Raw genomic sequence first — 16,923 nt, 5'->3', positions numbered from 1 at the left:
TAAGCCCGTTTCACAGCCCACATATAGCACATGTCCGAGGGCCGTTCTTTCGCCTGTAAGCATTTTAACGACAATGCAGAAAGAATGTAGGAATTTACCCACCAGCGCTTGTGCCACATGTGCTTAAACATGGAAAATGCGAAACACTCCATATGACCTAATATTTATTTTTACCTACCATGTGTTTCCTGAATCCTGAATAAACTATGCCAATTAGTACTGATTTGTTTCTTTTTCTTAAATCGAAAGGGAATCCAGTTGTATCATTCGTCTGCTATTTCAAGCAGGATATCACGAACAGTAGAATTATTTTAAAACACATAACTAAGATGTCAAACCTGTAAAACCATTGGAGACACGCCAGAAAGGCAGAACAAACATCACGATACCTTTAGTCAGCAGTCAACACATAACACACGACTGATTCGGTCCCCTGCAGCCCATCCAGTCTGATCCATGACCTCATATTCATACATTCCCTGTCTCAGTAGCACATCACTGTTCTCCTCGCCTTCTCAGCCTTGTCGCGTCTCTAACATACCCACCTGATTCTCCTGTGTCTCTGCAGTGGCTCTGACGTCACTGCTAACGATGCGCGCGTTGTTGATGAACACGTGGCCGGGACGAGGGACGCTGACGAACACTGGCTGACTGCCCTTCAGTCGGGTGGGCACCGACCGCTCCGAGGTCAGCTGCTCCATGGACATGGCCAGGTTCACTGGGGAAGGGAGAAGTCATGGGTCAGCTGGTCCATGGACATTGGGCATTGGACATTAGTTACTTACGGACCATGCATAAGTCCAGTTAATTGAGTGACTGAGAACAGTTGCTGGTTAGACCTCAAGTAAGGGGTCATGAAGTTGCGCACAAATCTGCCATTTTCATCGTGCAGGGCGAACAGTAAACAACTGTTGACAAGAAGCGCTTTTCCTTTGCTCACGATTGATATAGAAACATGTGGGTTATGCCGTGATTTCTGGCGAATATTTCGTCCGTATTCAATGTGCGTGAAAACGATCGATTAAAAATATGAAGCAAAGACGTGAGCGGTGAGACTGAGGGAGAGAGAGAGAGAAGCAAAGATGTGAAGCTGAGGAAGGGAGGAAAGTGATGAATTGGCTAAATAATAGCCATGGAGACGCTTCATTCGTTTTTGCCACAACCCCATCCATCTCTGCCATTTGACGCCATTTGGGAACGCCGCGAGCTCGAACGATCACACTAAGTTAAAATTATGTTCCTTACTGTCTGTGTGAAAAGATCTCCGCCTTTCTTACATGACAAAAAGTCGACTACAGACCATAGGGCATCTGCCCTAGGCAGATGATAAGCAATTGCACATTAAAGTAATCTTGACCAAATGTTACCAGTAGGTAAGCAACAGCTCGAGTGTTCTTATGGAACAAGTTGGCATTGCCTTCGTGAGCTGAGGATCAAATTTTACAGCTCATTTCGTGTTCTGGTAATTATAAGGCATTAGGCAATTGATAGCCTTTGCCTTCACGAGCTATCAATAACCACATGTCGTCTCAAACATGCAGTCGCAATGCGACACATCTTTGTCGGAGCGTATTTGTAACAACAAACTGTAGTTCCATGAGCCACGAGGGTCGGTCCGCATCAGCCTGTTTTGCAGGACCCACCGTTGCCTGACGAGCGGGGCGTGTATTTGGTAACCTCAGGGTGAACAGTAACCAGCTGCCGGTGAGAGTGGGGTCGGGCCGCCCCAGCCTCTGTCGACCTCCCCGGAGGACAAAAACCTCCCGTGCGCCGGGCCACTTAGCGACGCTGCCGGAGCCGCCGCCGTGCCGGGGGCAGCGGCTATCACGTGCTGCCGCCCGTGTTACCGTGTTACCGGCGGGACCCGGGATTATTATATATGTTCCTTGCGCGGCGCTCATGGCCGCAGGCATGGCTGGAACTAGCCCGCAGCAGCCAAGGAATCACTGGATATCTCCCAGCCCGCCAGCCGCAATGGACCCCTCCAGCATCCATATAAAACATCCATGGACTCACTGAACATCGCCTGGTGTGCCAACCGCACTGCGCCTATAGCCCGCAGCACCCTGAGACTCCTGGATATCGCCAGGCCCGCGCTGGAGCTAACCTGCAGAAACCATGAACCACCGGCCGTCTCAGCACCATAGACGTCCCCCGGCTGAAACATACCCACGTGAATCGGGCCGTCCAGCACCGTCTCTTCCGGGCCGCGGAGTGGCCCTGTTTTCGGCATTACCGGACGAGCCGGCGGTCACCGTGTCTATGTCCGGAGTTTAACCGCGCTTCAGTAATGGTTCAGAGCGCCGGAGCAATGCCCCAGTCCGTCTCAGAGTGGACTTATATCACTGCAGTGCCGCAGTCTGGCGGCGAAATGAGACCATAAAACCGTCTGAGAGTGGGAGTCTGGTGGTGTGGTCAGCGACCAACAGGCGCATGAGAAGCGCCAGTATCTCCACAATTACGGCAGTTTCTCACCAGCCGCGGTCCTGTAGCACCCCAAGTTCGCTGAAAACCCCGACTTTAATACTCTAATCGCTACAAACCGCCGACTCTAGTTCTACGCTCGACTCCCTGAAAACATTAGTTCTATTTTAATCCCTATAAAATCACCGGCTCCTCACTTGACTCCCTAAAACACCGCAATTCTACGTTAATCGCTAAAAGTAATCGTCTCTACTCACCGATGTGGTATAGGAGAACGTTGGCACTCCGCTCGCCCTTGTACTTTTGCAGGGCGGCGTTGGTGGGAGCGAACACGGTGCCCTCGGCTCTCCTGATGTAGGCGGACACCAGCTCGTCCCCCTTCACCAAGTCCAGGAACTGTGGGAGGCATAGACACACCGCACACGGGTCAGAGAAGTGCGGAGATGGACGTTTCAATACAGCACACAAAAGTCACTTTGACACACAGAGACAAGCGGATGAGGGGAGAACTGTCTGATGATTGAGACAATGTATCTGCCCCTTCGAGCCTTCCTCATTGCTGCATTCAGTCGCTAATAGCCGTTTTCACGACGGCCATCTGGTACGCATTTGGTGCACATTTGGTGCAGATTAAGTGCAGATTTGGTCAAATTAGGTTCAGTGTATCGCTTAGTAGCTATCAGCGGGATACACTAATTACCTAATGCCTGCTATATGTCATTTTCAGAGAGTATCATCGATTAATTAAAACACTGAAATAAATTCATAAAATGAAGACATTTGCTGTAAAAGAGATTAGGTGCAGATTTGGTCAAATTAGGTGCATTCACCGGATAGCCCGTCGTGAAAACGGCTAATATCTCTCCAATTGTGTATTTGATGACAACCGAAGTGGGACAGTATAAAGCAAATAGGGGAAGCGGGGGTAACACCGCCCCCCTAAGCTTTTCGCCAAAATGAGAGAATATGTGTGAAGTCTCTTGGTAGTTATTGTTTTGGTTACAATATTTAAACATTTTCTCACGTGTTTTAGGTACTTATTTTGCATGCTCCTAAAAGGTTTTCATGTATCACGACTTTTAAAAATACCTTGCATATTTGCTGCCTACAAATTGTGTGGGTAACCCCGCCACCGGTGTTGATGTTAACCCAACCCATTCCTACGAAAGCTTTTAATTGTTCAGAGATCGTGTGCGATGAGTTTCCTGTCGGTAAGTGGTAATTTTCGCAAATAATCGGTAATGGACACCTAAATAGGTATAAGTTCATCAGCTGACAAGTGCTTGGTCGGGATGCATGAAAAATATAAAGTAAAAAATCAAATAAGCTGCTTATTCCCGACTTAGGAACATCTACGAACATAAATAAAGCGTGTCTTTGGAGTTTCATCACTTATCACGCTACAAACAGGAAACACCGCAACCTCAATTGGGGTAACACCGCCACGGGGTGGCGGTGTTCCCAAGCATGATCACAAGCAAAAATCGCCAGCGGTAAGAATGTACTACACGGTTCAAGCAAACTTATCTTACTGGACAAAGCCGATCAGATATTTTTCGATGTAATCAAGTAAATCAAAATGAGTCTCTACTTAAAGACATTCAAAAGTGCTCCCAACTCATCGAATTTTTATAAGAGAATGTGCATTTTTCTTTAAATGCCCACATTGAGCTTCGATTACACTGAAACACCGGAACACAAATCAGAAGACGCTTACCTGCGTGCGGTCAATAGGAAATAACGGATTTTTACACTTCACATTTCATACTTTCGCCGCCAGATGGGGTGGCGGTGTTTCCCACAGTGGCGGTGTTACCCCCGCTTCCCCTAAACATGACAGAAGTTCAGCCGATAAACGAAGGCGAGTCGCGAGTCAGTTCATTATGCGTGCGTGAGGATAGGGTGTTTGATGAAAGGGAAAACATTTGGGATTGGTTCATAAATATTAGTTCTCCGCACACATTCAGTTCTGCCGTCTGACAGAGGGTCCTCTGAATGCATCAAAAGTGAAGTGTAAGCTTCGGTAGCCGAGGAAAATACCAGAGAGAGGAAGTGGTAGGGACGACAATGTTTCTGATGGGGGTGAATAATGAATGCCTAAGAACTCACATTAGAGTATCAAAACTGGTCACTATGTTTAGCCTGATTCAGTGCAGTCAGTATTATTTCGACAGCCTCTCCCAGTCTAGCTCGCAGCCCAGTCCGCAGTCCGGTCTGGTCAGTCCAGTCCAGTCTGCAGCTCAGCCCAGTCCAACCCAACCTGTCTTCCGTCGCGGTGGGGTGAAGGCGACAGACACGACGTCCATCAGTGCCGCCCACCGCCACCGTCGTTTTTCTGCCGGTTATCTCGGCGATTCGCCTGAATGGGTCCGTCGAGCGGGTCTGAATGAAGCCGTCCGCCGGCCGTGCCAGAACAGGGCGAGGGACCGCGAGGGTGGGGTGGGGGTGGGGGGTAGATAGGCCAGGAGAGGGTGGCATCGGAACGCCGGGACGGCAAAATACCGCAGAATGGCGAACTGGGAGGGACGATCAAAGTAACGCAGCGGACATAAGGCACCGAGGGGGTGAGGGACGCATCGCGGAGGCTTCCCATCTGGGCCGCTCGTAATCGGGGGTATTCTATGTAACGTCACGTCCAACACATGCCGGGGAACGGCTGGCTGACGTCACAGCCCCGGGATACCAGCGGCGCAGATAAGACGCAGCCGCCGGTTCCCAGTCGTCCATTAGCATAACTCGCCCACTGAAGGCGCCATCACAGAGCGGGACATAATTTCTCGGAATGATTGTAAGCCAGCCGGCAAAACTGCCGTAAACTTCAGCAACAGCTCGTTCGCAGCAAGATACAATGTTCCTTCATCTTGCGCCGCGCCCGCCAGGTGAAGTCGAGTCGTAAAGCGTTTCATCGCTGGTCGGATTCGAGAAATAATAGTGATTAGTGGGGCTAATGATCGATTGATGTGCGTTCGTACATTGATGACGACGGAAAAGGGCCAGCGGGTCCACAGCACTCAATGGAACGTTAATAAGCCGGAATAGTTAATGAATAACTACACATTGCGTTTCAGCAAATCTTATGCGCTGTTCATCTTCATTAGATAGGTACGCGGTAAAAATAGCTGTCTTTGAGCGCGAAGACAGGACGATTACCATAAGAGGAAATCGTTTAGATTATCACTGGGCCCAATAGACGTCATCAAGATGGTCGGCGTCATCATAACTGACTGGAGTCAGCAGTCATCAGAACCCACACAGACCACAGTCGTGAGCTGAGATCACGGGCAAACCTGTATTTTTAGGGAGGTGAAACATCACTTCAACAGATCTGATTCTGTTGATGTCTTATTGTCTTACGCTCATGAACAATTGAACACGAAAACAGCGCATTCAATAGCTAATGACTTTTATCGGTCTGATCTAGCTCGTGTAACCAGTACCGGTTTCACTCTCGGGCACGACGGGCACGTAGCAGCGCCGAGACATGATGTTTCCTATCGTTCCATTATCAAAGGTAAAAAGCCGCCCGCTGCACACTGATGGCCCCGTGAACAAAGCGCCGACGCCACGAGCGCGCTATAACGACCCGGTCCGGAGCGAGCCATGGACGGTCGGCGGGAGTGATCGGGACCGGGACCGTGGGGTAAAATTGGGACCGGGGTGAGACCGGGACCGGGGTGTAACAGGACCGCGGTAAGATTAAAATCGTAGTAAGATCAAAATTAGGGCTACACAGGAACCGGGGTGGGTTGGACAAGGGTAAGATTAGGTAAATCATTGTAAAGCATGTAAAACAGGAACCCAGCGTAAGATCGTGGCCAAGATGCGCCAGAACAAGTAGAAACAAGGATTCGGCAACAAGCTGAGCCATGAAGCATGACGTGGAAGTATAGCGTGTCGTGAGCAGCGGCGATGGAAAACCCATATACAGGTGCGATATCACGGAACCAGGAAACAGGCAGAGCAACATGAAATCGTTCAATACGTGTGTGGTCGAAGTGAATCAAACATCGGTATGTTGTATGCAACGACCAAACCACACTCCCATCCGGCTCACGGATTACAGAACCTCACGAAATATTGGACGGTCGGCCCCATTTCCCAGCATTAGTAAGATAGAGGGGCACCAAACCGACCCATCTCCATCATCCTCTGACCCTCCCTCCTCTGACTGTGTCAGTGTGGTGTGTCTGAGCCGAGCCCCATTCATCTCTATAGCATGGCTCGGGCTACACCGGAGCGTCTGCCGGCGATGAGGGCGGGGGGGGGGGGCTGTGATCTCTGGGGGAGGGGCGATGATCCGTGGAGACGGGGGGGGGGGGTCGGTGATCCGTCCCGACCATCAACCGATACAACAGCCTCAGCCACGCGCCCGGCGGTGATATACGGTCAGGGATCACTCACCCTCCGCTGACACGCCGCGCGCCGATCCTCCCGAATCGATACACGATCTGTCAGTCGACAGAGCATCTGCGCCAGCTGCAGCGCCGCCGACAAACGGCCCGTCATCGCGCACCTTTGCCGGCCTCGTCAGTGGCGACAGACGGTGACACGGCGACATAACCTACACCAATCTGCCTCCCCTCCCCTCCCCCGCCGTCGGGCGCGGTCCGTTGTTCCAGGTTTAACAAACGAACCACGGCGTCATCCGGCTCATGGGTTTGCACCGCGTGACGAGCCGACGGCCGGTGCACTCAGGCACGGTGGTTTGCCATGTGTGAACGCCACTTCGACCAGTGTGAAATGTCGCCTATAGCTCTGATACATGCCGGAGCTCATAGTAATGTACTCTACCGCCAAACGAACGCAAAAGATAAAGCTAAACGTTGGACTAGATGCCGGCAGCGCTCTTGCGTTGCCTTGGGCCAGAATTGGAGGAACGGTACTGAGGGCACACACCGGGCCAAACCACCGAAACCCAGACTCAGCCTTGGAGTAGTTTCTATGGCCTTGGACGCCTTGGACTGAGCCAAGGCCATGACCAAGCTTGGACTGAACCTGAAACCAACCGAAACATCCCAAAAATGCTTGGAAGCACGTGAGATTGGTGTGGATATCTACCAACAGTAAGATATGAATTAACTGCACATGCATAGTTCATGTCCCAGGCACCCCAGTGCAGTCATTTTCATGACATCCTGTAGCGTGTGTCTAGTTCTATCAGTGTACCGACTTTTGTGTCGCTAGCTCGACGTTTCCTGGGATCACAGGATCCCTCGTCAAAACCGTTATCCATCCCCCGCACGCGCAGCTTGCACCCCTCGGATATTATCTCGCCGGAATGTCATGACTCAATGTATTCTTCTTATAACCTGCAAGTTTTGAACCAGTTAGAGCTGCCGTTTACCCTGCAGGCGTGGCAACGTACGAAGGGGTGCAATCGGCTTGCACGTGCATAGCTCATGCACCACATAGTTTATTTCAACCAAATGTGCACTATTTTGGAGGCCTTGCCTGGGACTACCATTGAACCGATTTTGAGGTTGATAGCTCAAAATTTCTTTGTGCCAGAGGACCTCACGTCCAAACGGTTTTCCGCCCCCAGCACGTGCAGCCTGCACCCCTCGTAGACGGTGACCCCCCTGGAAACTGGTTCAAGGTGTTACCGATGTGTCCCGCCAGTGTGGCTTTGTCCGTGACCTCGGGTTGACCTGTAGCCTTGACAAAAAAATTCGTGTCACCGAAACTTTGAAGCAGAATAGCGTGTGCCACGAATCACTGAGCGAACCGACGCCAGCACCAAAAGTTTACCTCGCCGGAGACGAGTCGAACGGTACCACTTTGGTCCCGATCGGTCCACCCATTTTGACTCCAGGTCCAAAAAAGCTTGGACAAACTCACTCACATACTGACAAACAGGCTCGGCCGAACTTTTTTTCAGCGACCCACCAATGGGAATTTCCGGATGCAAAAGCATGCTTTTGATCCTCCAATTCTGGACTCATGACCCTCCCCTTGGAGTTTTCCTGGATCCGCTCCTGGTGCCAACGCGGCTGCGGAGGCCAGGGGGACGCGTCCATGAGATTTAATTTCTGGACGGGAGTCTCCCCGCGATTTTGGTCGATTTTTTTCTTGTCACGTTTTTTTTACCAATTTTAGCATGCTTGCGAAAATAAAGTGGCACAAATCCGAGGAGAAAATGGATTTTGGGGGTAGGTGAGGTTTTGTGCCTCTGGTGCCCCCCCCCCACTTTCGAAAACGTTCCTAAACCTATGAGTTAGACCCTGACGTTGCGATGCGGGACGCGGATAAAACATGAAGACGTGCAGACGAGAAAGAAAGGGTTTCAGCCGGGATGCTCTATTAGCTTTTTTTAACCACAGTCACACACTGAACCATGGGGCGGGGTCGACCGCTGACGGTCTGGACTGGGCGGGGCTTACGGCCTGGACTGGGCGGGGTGACGGTCGAACGGACACCGGAAGTGACCGTCATCCAAATCCGAGCATCCGCCCCCCCCCCGTCCCGGAAGCGGCCGGTCGGCCCAGCGCAGTCCGCGTGCTGACGGCCGCGGGCGGGGTGGACCCGGTGTTTTGTGGCTCGGATTGAAGCTGGATGACACGGTCAGTGTATTGTGGAGGGTCGGCGGCAGGTGCGAACGAGGATGACCGGCGTGGTTCTGTATTGACGAGATGACGGCTGTGCGGTCATCAGCGGGCGGCGCCGTGTCTGATTTGCCACGGGAATCGTATCGGAGGCTGGCTAAGGATGCCAGCTTTCGAGTTCTATAATCTACGGCCTATGATTGACTTCATGTAACAACGAAGAGGGCCCGGGCATTTGATAAGCCGTTTTCTTCTTTTAGCCAGTTACACTGACCGGCATAACCGTTTTGAAGTGCAGATATATTCGGCTGCTCTCTTTGCACAACCATTTTCAGCAGCATGAAATGTGCTGCGAATTAAGTGAAGCGGCAATTCACTTCCAATTATAAATCACTTACAGAAAAAAAGACCTTACCTATATCAAGTTGCCTATAAAGGTCAACAACCTAGTCTCGAGATAATTTGCTAAAAGCAATCAACAGCAAAGGCTATCAACATTAAGGAGTAAATAGCCTTTTACGTGACCGGTATTGTTCAGCCATGGCCTTTTACCAGCTTTTGCGATCTGGTTTTACCTAATCTGTTCGTTTCAAGCTCGAAATGGACTGTTTAAAGCTCACATATTTCATAGATAAGGACAGAAAATGGACAAAAACAACGAGTTCAGGCCAGCCTTTGGATAGGAGCAGATCTCATTAGCAGGGTTTATCATTAACGTCCGTTTTGCAAAACTGGAACATAGATAACCAGTCCATTAGCAGCGACTGTTCACTTCAGTTCAGCTGTGCTATGAACTTCCCCATAAAAAGAGCCTCCAGTACCTATGCCCAAGGGCACCTGTAAGTGCCGTTTTGGCCGGCCGCCGTTCTGAGGTTGCTACTACCCGAGAACTGTATGAGCTGTGCACTTGTGCAGTGAGATATTGTAAAGGTGCCGCAGTCACGCCCACAAGAGTAGCTGAGGGCTGATCTGGCAGGCCGATCTTCCCATTACCCGTGAACGGTGAATGTACATTGTGCAGTGCACGCCCACCTATGACGAATCGATCGGTCGGCACAACAACTGGTCCGCTGCACTCTGAAAATGGCACTGCTGATATCATGGGTGACGGTACCAAATTATGCTCTTGACGGCCTTATTCTGATGCACTTGTGCCAATCATGCATTAGGCGCTTGTGGCTGAGTCAAACTGTCCCCTTGCATTCCCGTAGAAAGGTGATATCATGCAGGGCACATTGATTGAGGGAGCTGTTGAGGTCACGTGCAAGGACATGACGCATGCACGATGTCATAAACAAACGTGAAATGTCAAGTATTCAGTTATCCTTCGTATAAGTATTCAGTTTTCCTTCAACTATCAAGCAACCTTGCGACCAAACAGCTCATCACCATGCTCTCTGCAGCTGCTTGCCCGGAATTCGGAAGCAATGCCTAGGAAGACAGATATGTTATAAACATTGCCGGATCAGATCCATGTCATTCGAACGTTGATTGAACGCAATGTCCGTCTGGAGAAAAACCAGTGTCCTCAACATGAATCCAGCAGTTTGACCATTAAAGGGACCCTCCCACCTTAACATTAGATTTGAGTTGAGATAGCCAAAATGGGGTCCCTGGCTCACAATTACCGGTTTCGGCACTCACAACATCGAGAAATGCCTTAAATCGGAAATATTGAATTTCAAAATTGCAGCATTTTGATTCAGAGGGGCTAATGCTTAGGAATACCCCTCTGAATGTGTGACGTCAGCGCAAATATCTAACGATTTTTAAATGTTTGACTAAAACGTTTTGTAGCACGCGGTGGTATATGCTATTTGCGCGCAACATCTGCCGCAAACGCCGCACTTCTAAAATAAAGTCGCTAGAAACAGCGGAGATCCCAAAAAGTAAACAAAAGTAAAAAACTTATATCTTGAAAACCGGTGAATATTTTTCGGTGAAATTTGGTAGATATTCGTTTTCGCTCTTTCTGAACCGAGCGACATCACTTTCATGCCAATTCATAAACTTTTTTGAAGGTGGGAGGGTCCCTTTAACGACAGAGGCCGGCTCCACGCCTTGCAATGGCCAATGAGTAGAACGCGGGGTGGGCTGGAGAACTGAGTACGAAAGGTAGCGCCATGCTGCTCTGACCAGACATTGGACGGCGCCATGTTACGCTGACCGGCCAGCGGCCGGCAGCGTAATCAATATAATTGACGGTGCGTCACTCCATGGCGTAATTAACGTCACTGTGGCGGGTAATTAGACCGTCAGAGGCGCCGGCGGACCACGTCAGACCTTCGGCATGTCATGTCAGAACGTAATTCCGGGAAACAGACGCTGCAGTATCGCAGTCGAATCGAACGGCAAGGAGTACGAGAGATTCGATAACTCCCAGTTTATGCTAAAATATGGTTAACGGCCTGCGATCAATATCCATTTCATTGTTAGGACACGTCAGTGTTAATTGGCATTCTCTTATTGCGTGATTATACGATGGGTGTATTTGCTATTTATGGTGATGTGCCAATTAGGAGGGAAGAACATATATTAGCATACAAGTCGCCACTAACGAGATGGATGCAAACACAGACATCTAGGCAGACAGTTGGACAGACGCACACACAAATATGCGGACAGACAGACACGCATACACGCTCGGACAGAATGTCTCGCCATTCTGCTGCGGAGTATCTCGCCATTCCGCGGCGGAGCGGGTAAACACAGAGGCAGCGCGCGCTTGTGTTGGACGTCGCCACAGGACTGGTGTTTGGACAACAGGAGCGGTGGACACGACGCAGCCGCGGCCGCCGCAGGAGCGCAGCGGGTGACGCGAAACTCAACTCACTGGCTCGCGCAGATGTTTCTCCGGTGCCAGGTGAAGACACGTCTGACGTCAGAGACGCGCTCGCCGTAAAGAAGGAAGCCAGGTGTATGGGGTCGCGGAGCTGTAAAATCGGCGGCGGATTTGGGGACCGGCTCTCCGATGGAAATTCAGCGGACCCGGGGTTGTTTATTCCATCGTTGAGACGCCCGGACGGCCTAATCATCACGTCCGATTGGTGCGTTTAGGCGGTTGGAGTAATCAGAGCGTCCCGGCTCATAATTGGCCGCGGCGGAGATCGGTCACAAATGGTGCGGAGGTCGCCGCCGGCAGACGGGAGGAATTCGTCAGCCGATCCATCATGGTCTTTGCCGCCTCTCGCCACCTATTACAGTGACTCAATAGGCGGCTCCAGAGAGTCAGAGCGTTCTCCGACTCCGACTCCGACAAGGAGCCAGGAGCTTCTTTGACTCCACTGACTCAGTCTGCAGCGCCCAGTCAGTTTATTCGGCGTCATGTGACTCTCGCACAGCTCGAGTCTCAAGGAACCATGACGTCTTCCACGAGCCTCCGAATTCGGGCAAACAGTTGTAGCTTCCGGCGAGCGATCCGCTGCGACCACTAACCGCCGTGACCGCTGTCGACCGAACCGCTCTGTGGTCGCTGTCGGCAGATGCGGCGGCAGTCGGCACGACCAGCCGGTGCCCTACTCCGCTCCAGATGTGAACGCTGAACAGCATGTGAACCGGCATGCCTGCCATATGACGGACCACAAATTAAACGGACAACCATTTAGAGCGTAGGACATTCCGCAATCTAATGGTCTTGTATGATCTACCGGGTGCTAGTGTATCATTCCTACTCAAAAGCAGTCTCAGGACCCGGCATAGAATGTCTGAGACCAGACATGGGCCTTGAGTTCCTTGCACATGAAGAAAGGCTTCAAATTAAGCTAGTAAGATAGTACCTACCCCGAAATGAGAGTACCAGACCTCACACATTTCCAGTCTAGGAGCTCGTTCGTCAGTCAGCCCATGTCCAATTGCCGACAGTCCCACTCCCATCCACCCACACATCACCCGTATACCCTGTCGCACGTCTTGCATCGGTCGGTGCACACGCCGGCAGCGTCTACCCATTACCGATGCCGTGGGCGGGTAGCGGCCGTCTAGGCAACACACTTCTGCGAACGACCGGCGTGGGGGCGGAGGTAGGCGGAGGGGGATCGATCCAGCGAGCCGCCGTCGGCAACATGCGGGGTCACCTGCGCCTGGCTGAGCTCGGTGGAAACGGGCAAGACACCAGCAAAGGAACGGATTGGGAAAGTAGCACAAGATTAGGGAAGGTGAAAATTTGAGGGTCAACACACTCTGGTATGACGGAAATTCACGTTGGCAAATTATACACATTGAAATACTTGAGCTCAGGTATTCTTTAAAATGTATTATGGAGCCTGTATGATTCCAAGTTCTGTTGTTAGATATAAATTCAATTACTTCATTTGCATTGAGTTCTCTTGCTCTTTTCTAATTTGTCTAGGCTCTGCTGTGAGGTAATGTTGTTTAACTTCCAGCAATGCTGGCCGTGGCGCGTTTCCGCTCTATAATTGTTCAAGGAGCAGATGTTTTCCATCATTTGTACAATAGCGACCAATCATATAGCGTTATGTGCTGCTACACAAAATTACTTTTAATAATTACAATAGCGTGGTCTCTAAAACGGTAATGACTCGCGTAATCATCGTACCGTTAGGCTAGCCAAAATGTTTCTCTAACATCCATATTCCATCGTCGCTGAAATAACGCATTTTCAGTTCAATGTGAATGAGAAATGCACAGGCATTTAACACATAGCACATAATTCTAAATAGGTAAGCAAGTCAGTATAATTCCATGAGACAAATTGCTTTTGATTGATCATTGCATTTCAATTAAAATAAACCAGTCATGAAATGGTCATTAACAAACGGTTCACGCTGAAAATAATGGCCAACAGCTGGCGTTTCACACACGTCACGCCACATACCATACCCCACATGACACATAGGAACATACCGTTCCTAGCCTGTCACCCCTCACTGCACCGTTCATAATCTTGGCATCAGTGCAGTTTTGTCAGTTCAGAGAAGAGAGGCTTAAAAAAGTGCCATCCAAAAAGAGAAACATTCCAATACTTCAAAAACACGCGAGGTGACACCCCCTCGATAGGAGCACCCCTTTAGAGAAGGACTCCGGGGAGGCGCCAGCTCAGAGAGACGGCACCCGAGAAGGTCGACGCGGCATCCTGCAGTGGTGAGAGCCGAGAGACGGCACCCCATCGCGGCGGTACCCCAGATCCTAGGGTGGCGGCACCCCAGAGAGGAGGCGCCGCCGCCCGTCGTCCCACGCGCTGTTAGCGGGCCGTTCCGGCTCATCAGCGGCACCACTTTTACGCGCGGCGTTCCTCGCACCCTTCCTGGGCCGCCCGAGGAGGCGTCGATGAGCTCAGATGACGCGCCGTTCCCCGCAGAGGAGAGGGTCGAACGTCGCCCACCCGCCCGGCCTCATCAGAAGAGGGATAACGTCAGATGACCCTTCTTCAACGCCCGGCTCGCGACGAAAGCGATGCCGTCGAGAGAATAGTGTGTCAGTAACGCCTCAGCCGCGCCGCAGCTGCCTACTTTGAGCTACAAACGCCGCCGTAGCGGTGCCAGCGCGCCGTGAATATCGCAGGAGCGCCGTAAGCGCGCTGAGATTGGCCTGGCGCGTGCTGTGGATTGTTCGGCGGTGGTTCGGATGGCGGCAGCGGTGGTAGCAGTGGCGGTGTGTCAGTGGGGTCAGTGCTCGGGTTATGCGAACCCCGAGGTGGGAGCGGGAGATGATGCCTTGGGGGCAGAGCTTTAGCCGACTGATGATACCCAGGGGCGACAGCAATGAGCCACTAGGCTACCAGTTGCCACCATCCGAGAGTGATGACAAAGGAGAGGAGGGGTGCAGAGACTGAGTCACAACCGGGCAACGATTCAATGATAAAATGCCGTCATGCTTCATGGCTCGGCTCGAGTGAGAGCTAGCACTAAGTGGCTACTAAGACAGAGACTATCTCTGTGAGACAATATCTGCTCAACTATGCCTAATCGGCGTACCAAAGATAATTTCCAGTAGCATGGACTGTACGAACACTTGATTATAAAAGGCGTGAACTGTTAGGCATCACTTCTAAAACAATGGTTATAAAAAAAGACTGTGACTTGCACTTAAAACTCATCTCGAATGATCATCGTCTCCAAGAATAGTTCAGCTGGGATATTTTTTCGAAACCCTACTTTTTAGACTCAACTTATTGCGGCCAGCTCTGCCACAATTACTGTTTACAGCGTTAAAAACACTAGCAAACCGTTTACTTCTCCCACCCGCGGGGTCGAACCACGGCGTTCCATTACGCAGATTAAGCCTCTCTCTTCTGAAGAGCGCACTCGAGCCGTTTATCGGATCATCTAATCAGTTTGGCCACGCGCGCGGGCCGTGCGGGCTGTGTCTATGGGGCGCCGGGGGTCCCCCGCTCCCCCTGTGTGTGTGAGCAGGCCTGCACAGGGGAGGCAGAGGGGACACCAGCGCGCCGATCAATAACGGGCCCGTCCTGTTCCTACATTGGAGTCACGCTGCACGCGATCGGGTCACCCCCGCCGCTGTCCGGAGGTAGGTACCCAGCAGTGACATCGAGCGCGGGAGGTATGCCTGCGGTGTCACAGCCCTGCACATTCCATTCTTATGAAAATTTCTGGTAGAATACCAGAAACGACGCATCACCGAGCCGTGCACGCAGTTATGAAAAACATCTTGGTTTTCAAACTCATTGTCATAAAAGGATAGACCCCTTTCCTCTTTTATAGCTTCGTTGACGGGCAGTCGAGAATTTCTGTATTGCATCAAATATACCGCAAGTTATTTCACCCGTGCGACCTTATAATTCTCTCCGGCACGTTTTTCCTTCCTATTTTGTCTGTTTAAATCACCGTATGGCGTGAGCGTGTGTGAATGGTCACGTGCGCCCGACAGGGCAATGTCCCGTTTCTTGCTACCTTTTCAGCCTGCACGAAAGAGGCCAGTTGACGGCGCGCCACTGTCGACTATGCCGGCGACGTGCGCCGATTTGAGCGCGCGCGCGCGGGCGACGGACCGACGCGGGTGTCGTCGACCGCGCGGCCGCCGGTCGGTCCGATGAGGCCTGATTGGATAATAGCTGAGCGCGGCCTGTCCTTGGACTCCATTTCCTCCACACAGCGGTGGAGCCGAGAGCAGTGCCGCGCCGACAAGACGGCAGAGGGTGGCGCTGAGACGGACGGGGACAGTGTTCTAAAATTGGATATTGGTTGGGTGTGCCGATGAAGAAAAAAATCCTAGGATGAAAAAAAGAAAGTAAATAACTGCAGTATTTTTGCAAAATGGTGTAATGCCAATTTTTATGCTAACTGATAAACCAGGATTTCATGTCAGGATCTTGACAGGGTGTGGAACAAAAGGATGTGGGTGCATCAACTGTCAAGTGAGAGATGGTGTTTTTCGTACTCCAGCGTAGATGGGTAGCCATACGGCTTCAACTGTCAAGTGACAAGTGAACTGGCTGTTGGGAATACATGAAACTCTTTTCAGAGATGAAGTAAAGTTGGTCATTCATATTTTAGGGATGAAAATATTTTCCCCATTAGGTGTGATTTGCCACCAAAAAGGCTGAAAAATGAAACACTGGACGGGGATGGCTGAGACAGCTGGGGATGGCTCAGAGATGGCTGAGGTTGACTCTGAGACGGTTAGGGATGGCTCAAAGACGTACGGCGATGCCTCCAAGACGACCGCAGCTCAGCGATGACCGGCAACAAACTGACAGACGCCCAAGACATCCAGATACAATCAGCTCGTCCAATATTAAAAAAATACGCTAATGCCGAAAATCCATTCATTCAGGTGCTGAAAACTACAGCACTTCGGTGCGCCATTCAATGTGCCTGTATAACTATAACGAAACGATGATGACCCTGGCGGAATACGAATTATGTGGAGGTAGCCCAGGAACGATAGACCCGTTACCCGGCTTCAGTTTTATACGAGTTGGAGCAAAGGAAGACACGTTTACAACACAGTTTTCGTGCGCTAAATCGAACAAGTCCGG

General features: G+C 51.0%; 1 protein-coding gene across 1 annotated transcript in view; it reads right to left on the bottom strand.

Moving 5' to 3' along the window:
- The window catches only part of LOC122384035 (fasciclin-1-like), a 59,097-nt gene that overhangs the window by 25,341 nt on the left and 16,833 nt on the right, over positions 1 to 16,923 (bottom strand). Inside the window, exons 2-3 of the mRNA XM_043371001.1 lie at positions 2,682 to 2,820; positions 546 to 718 (exon numbers count right to left, since the gene is read on the bottom strand). Coding sequence (XP_043226936.1) covers positions 546 to 718; positions 2,682 to 2,820 — 312 coding nt within the window. The remainder of the gene's footprint in view (positions 1 to 545; positions 719 to 2,681; positions 2,821 to 16,923) is intronic.

Source organism: Amphibalanus amphitrite, unplaced genomic scaffold (assembly GCF_019059575.1).
Source record: "Amphibalanus amphitrite isolate SeventyFive unplaced genomic scaffold, NRLGWU_Aamphi_draft 000180F_arrow, whole genome shotgun sequence".
NCBI lineage: Eukaryota > Metazoa > Arthropoda > Thecostraca > Balanomorpha > Balanidae > Amphibalanus > Amphibalanus amphitrite.
This window is presented reverse-complemented; position numbering and strand designations above follow the sequence as displayed.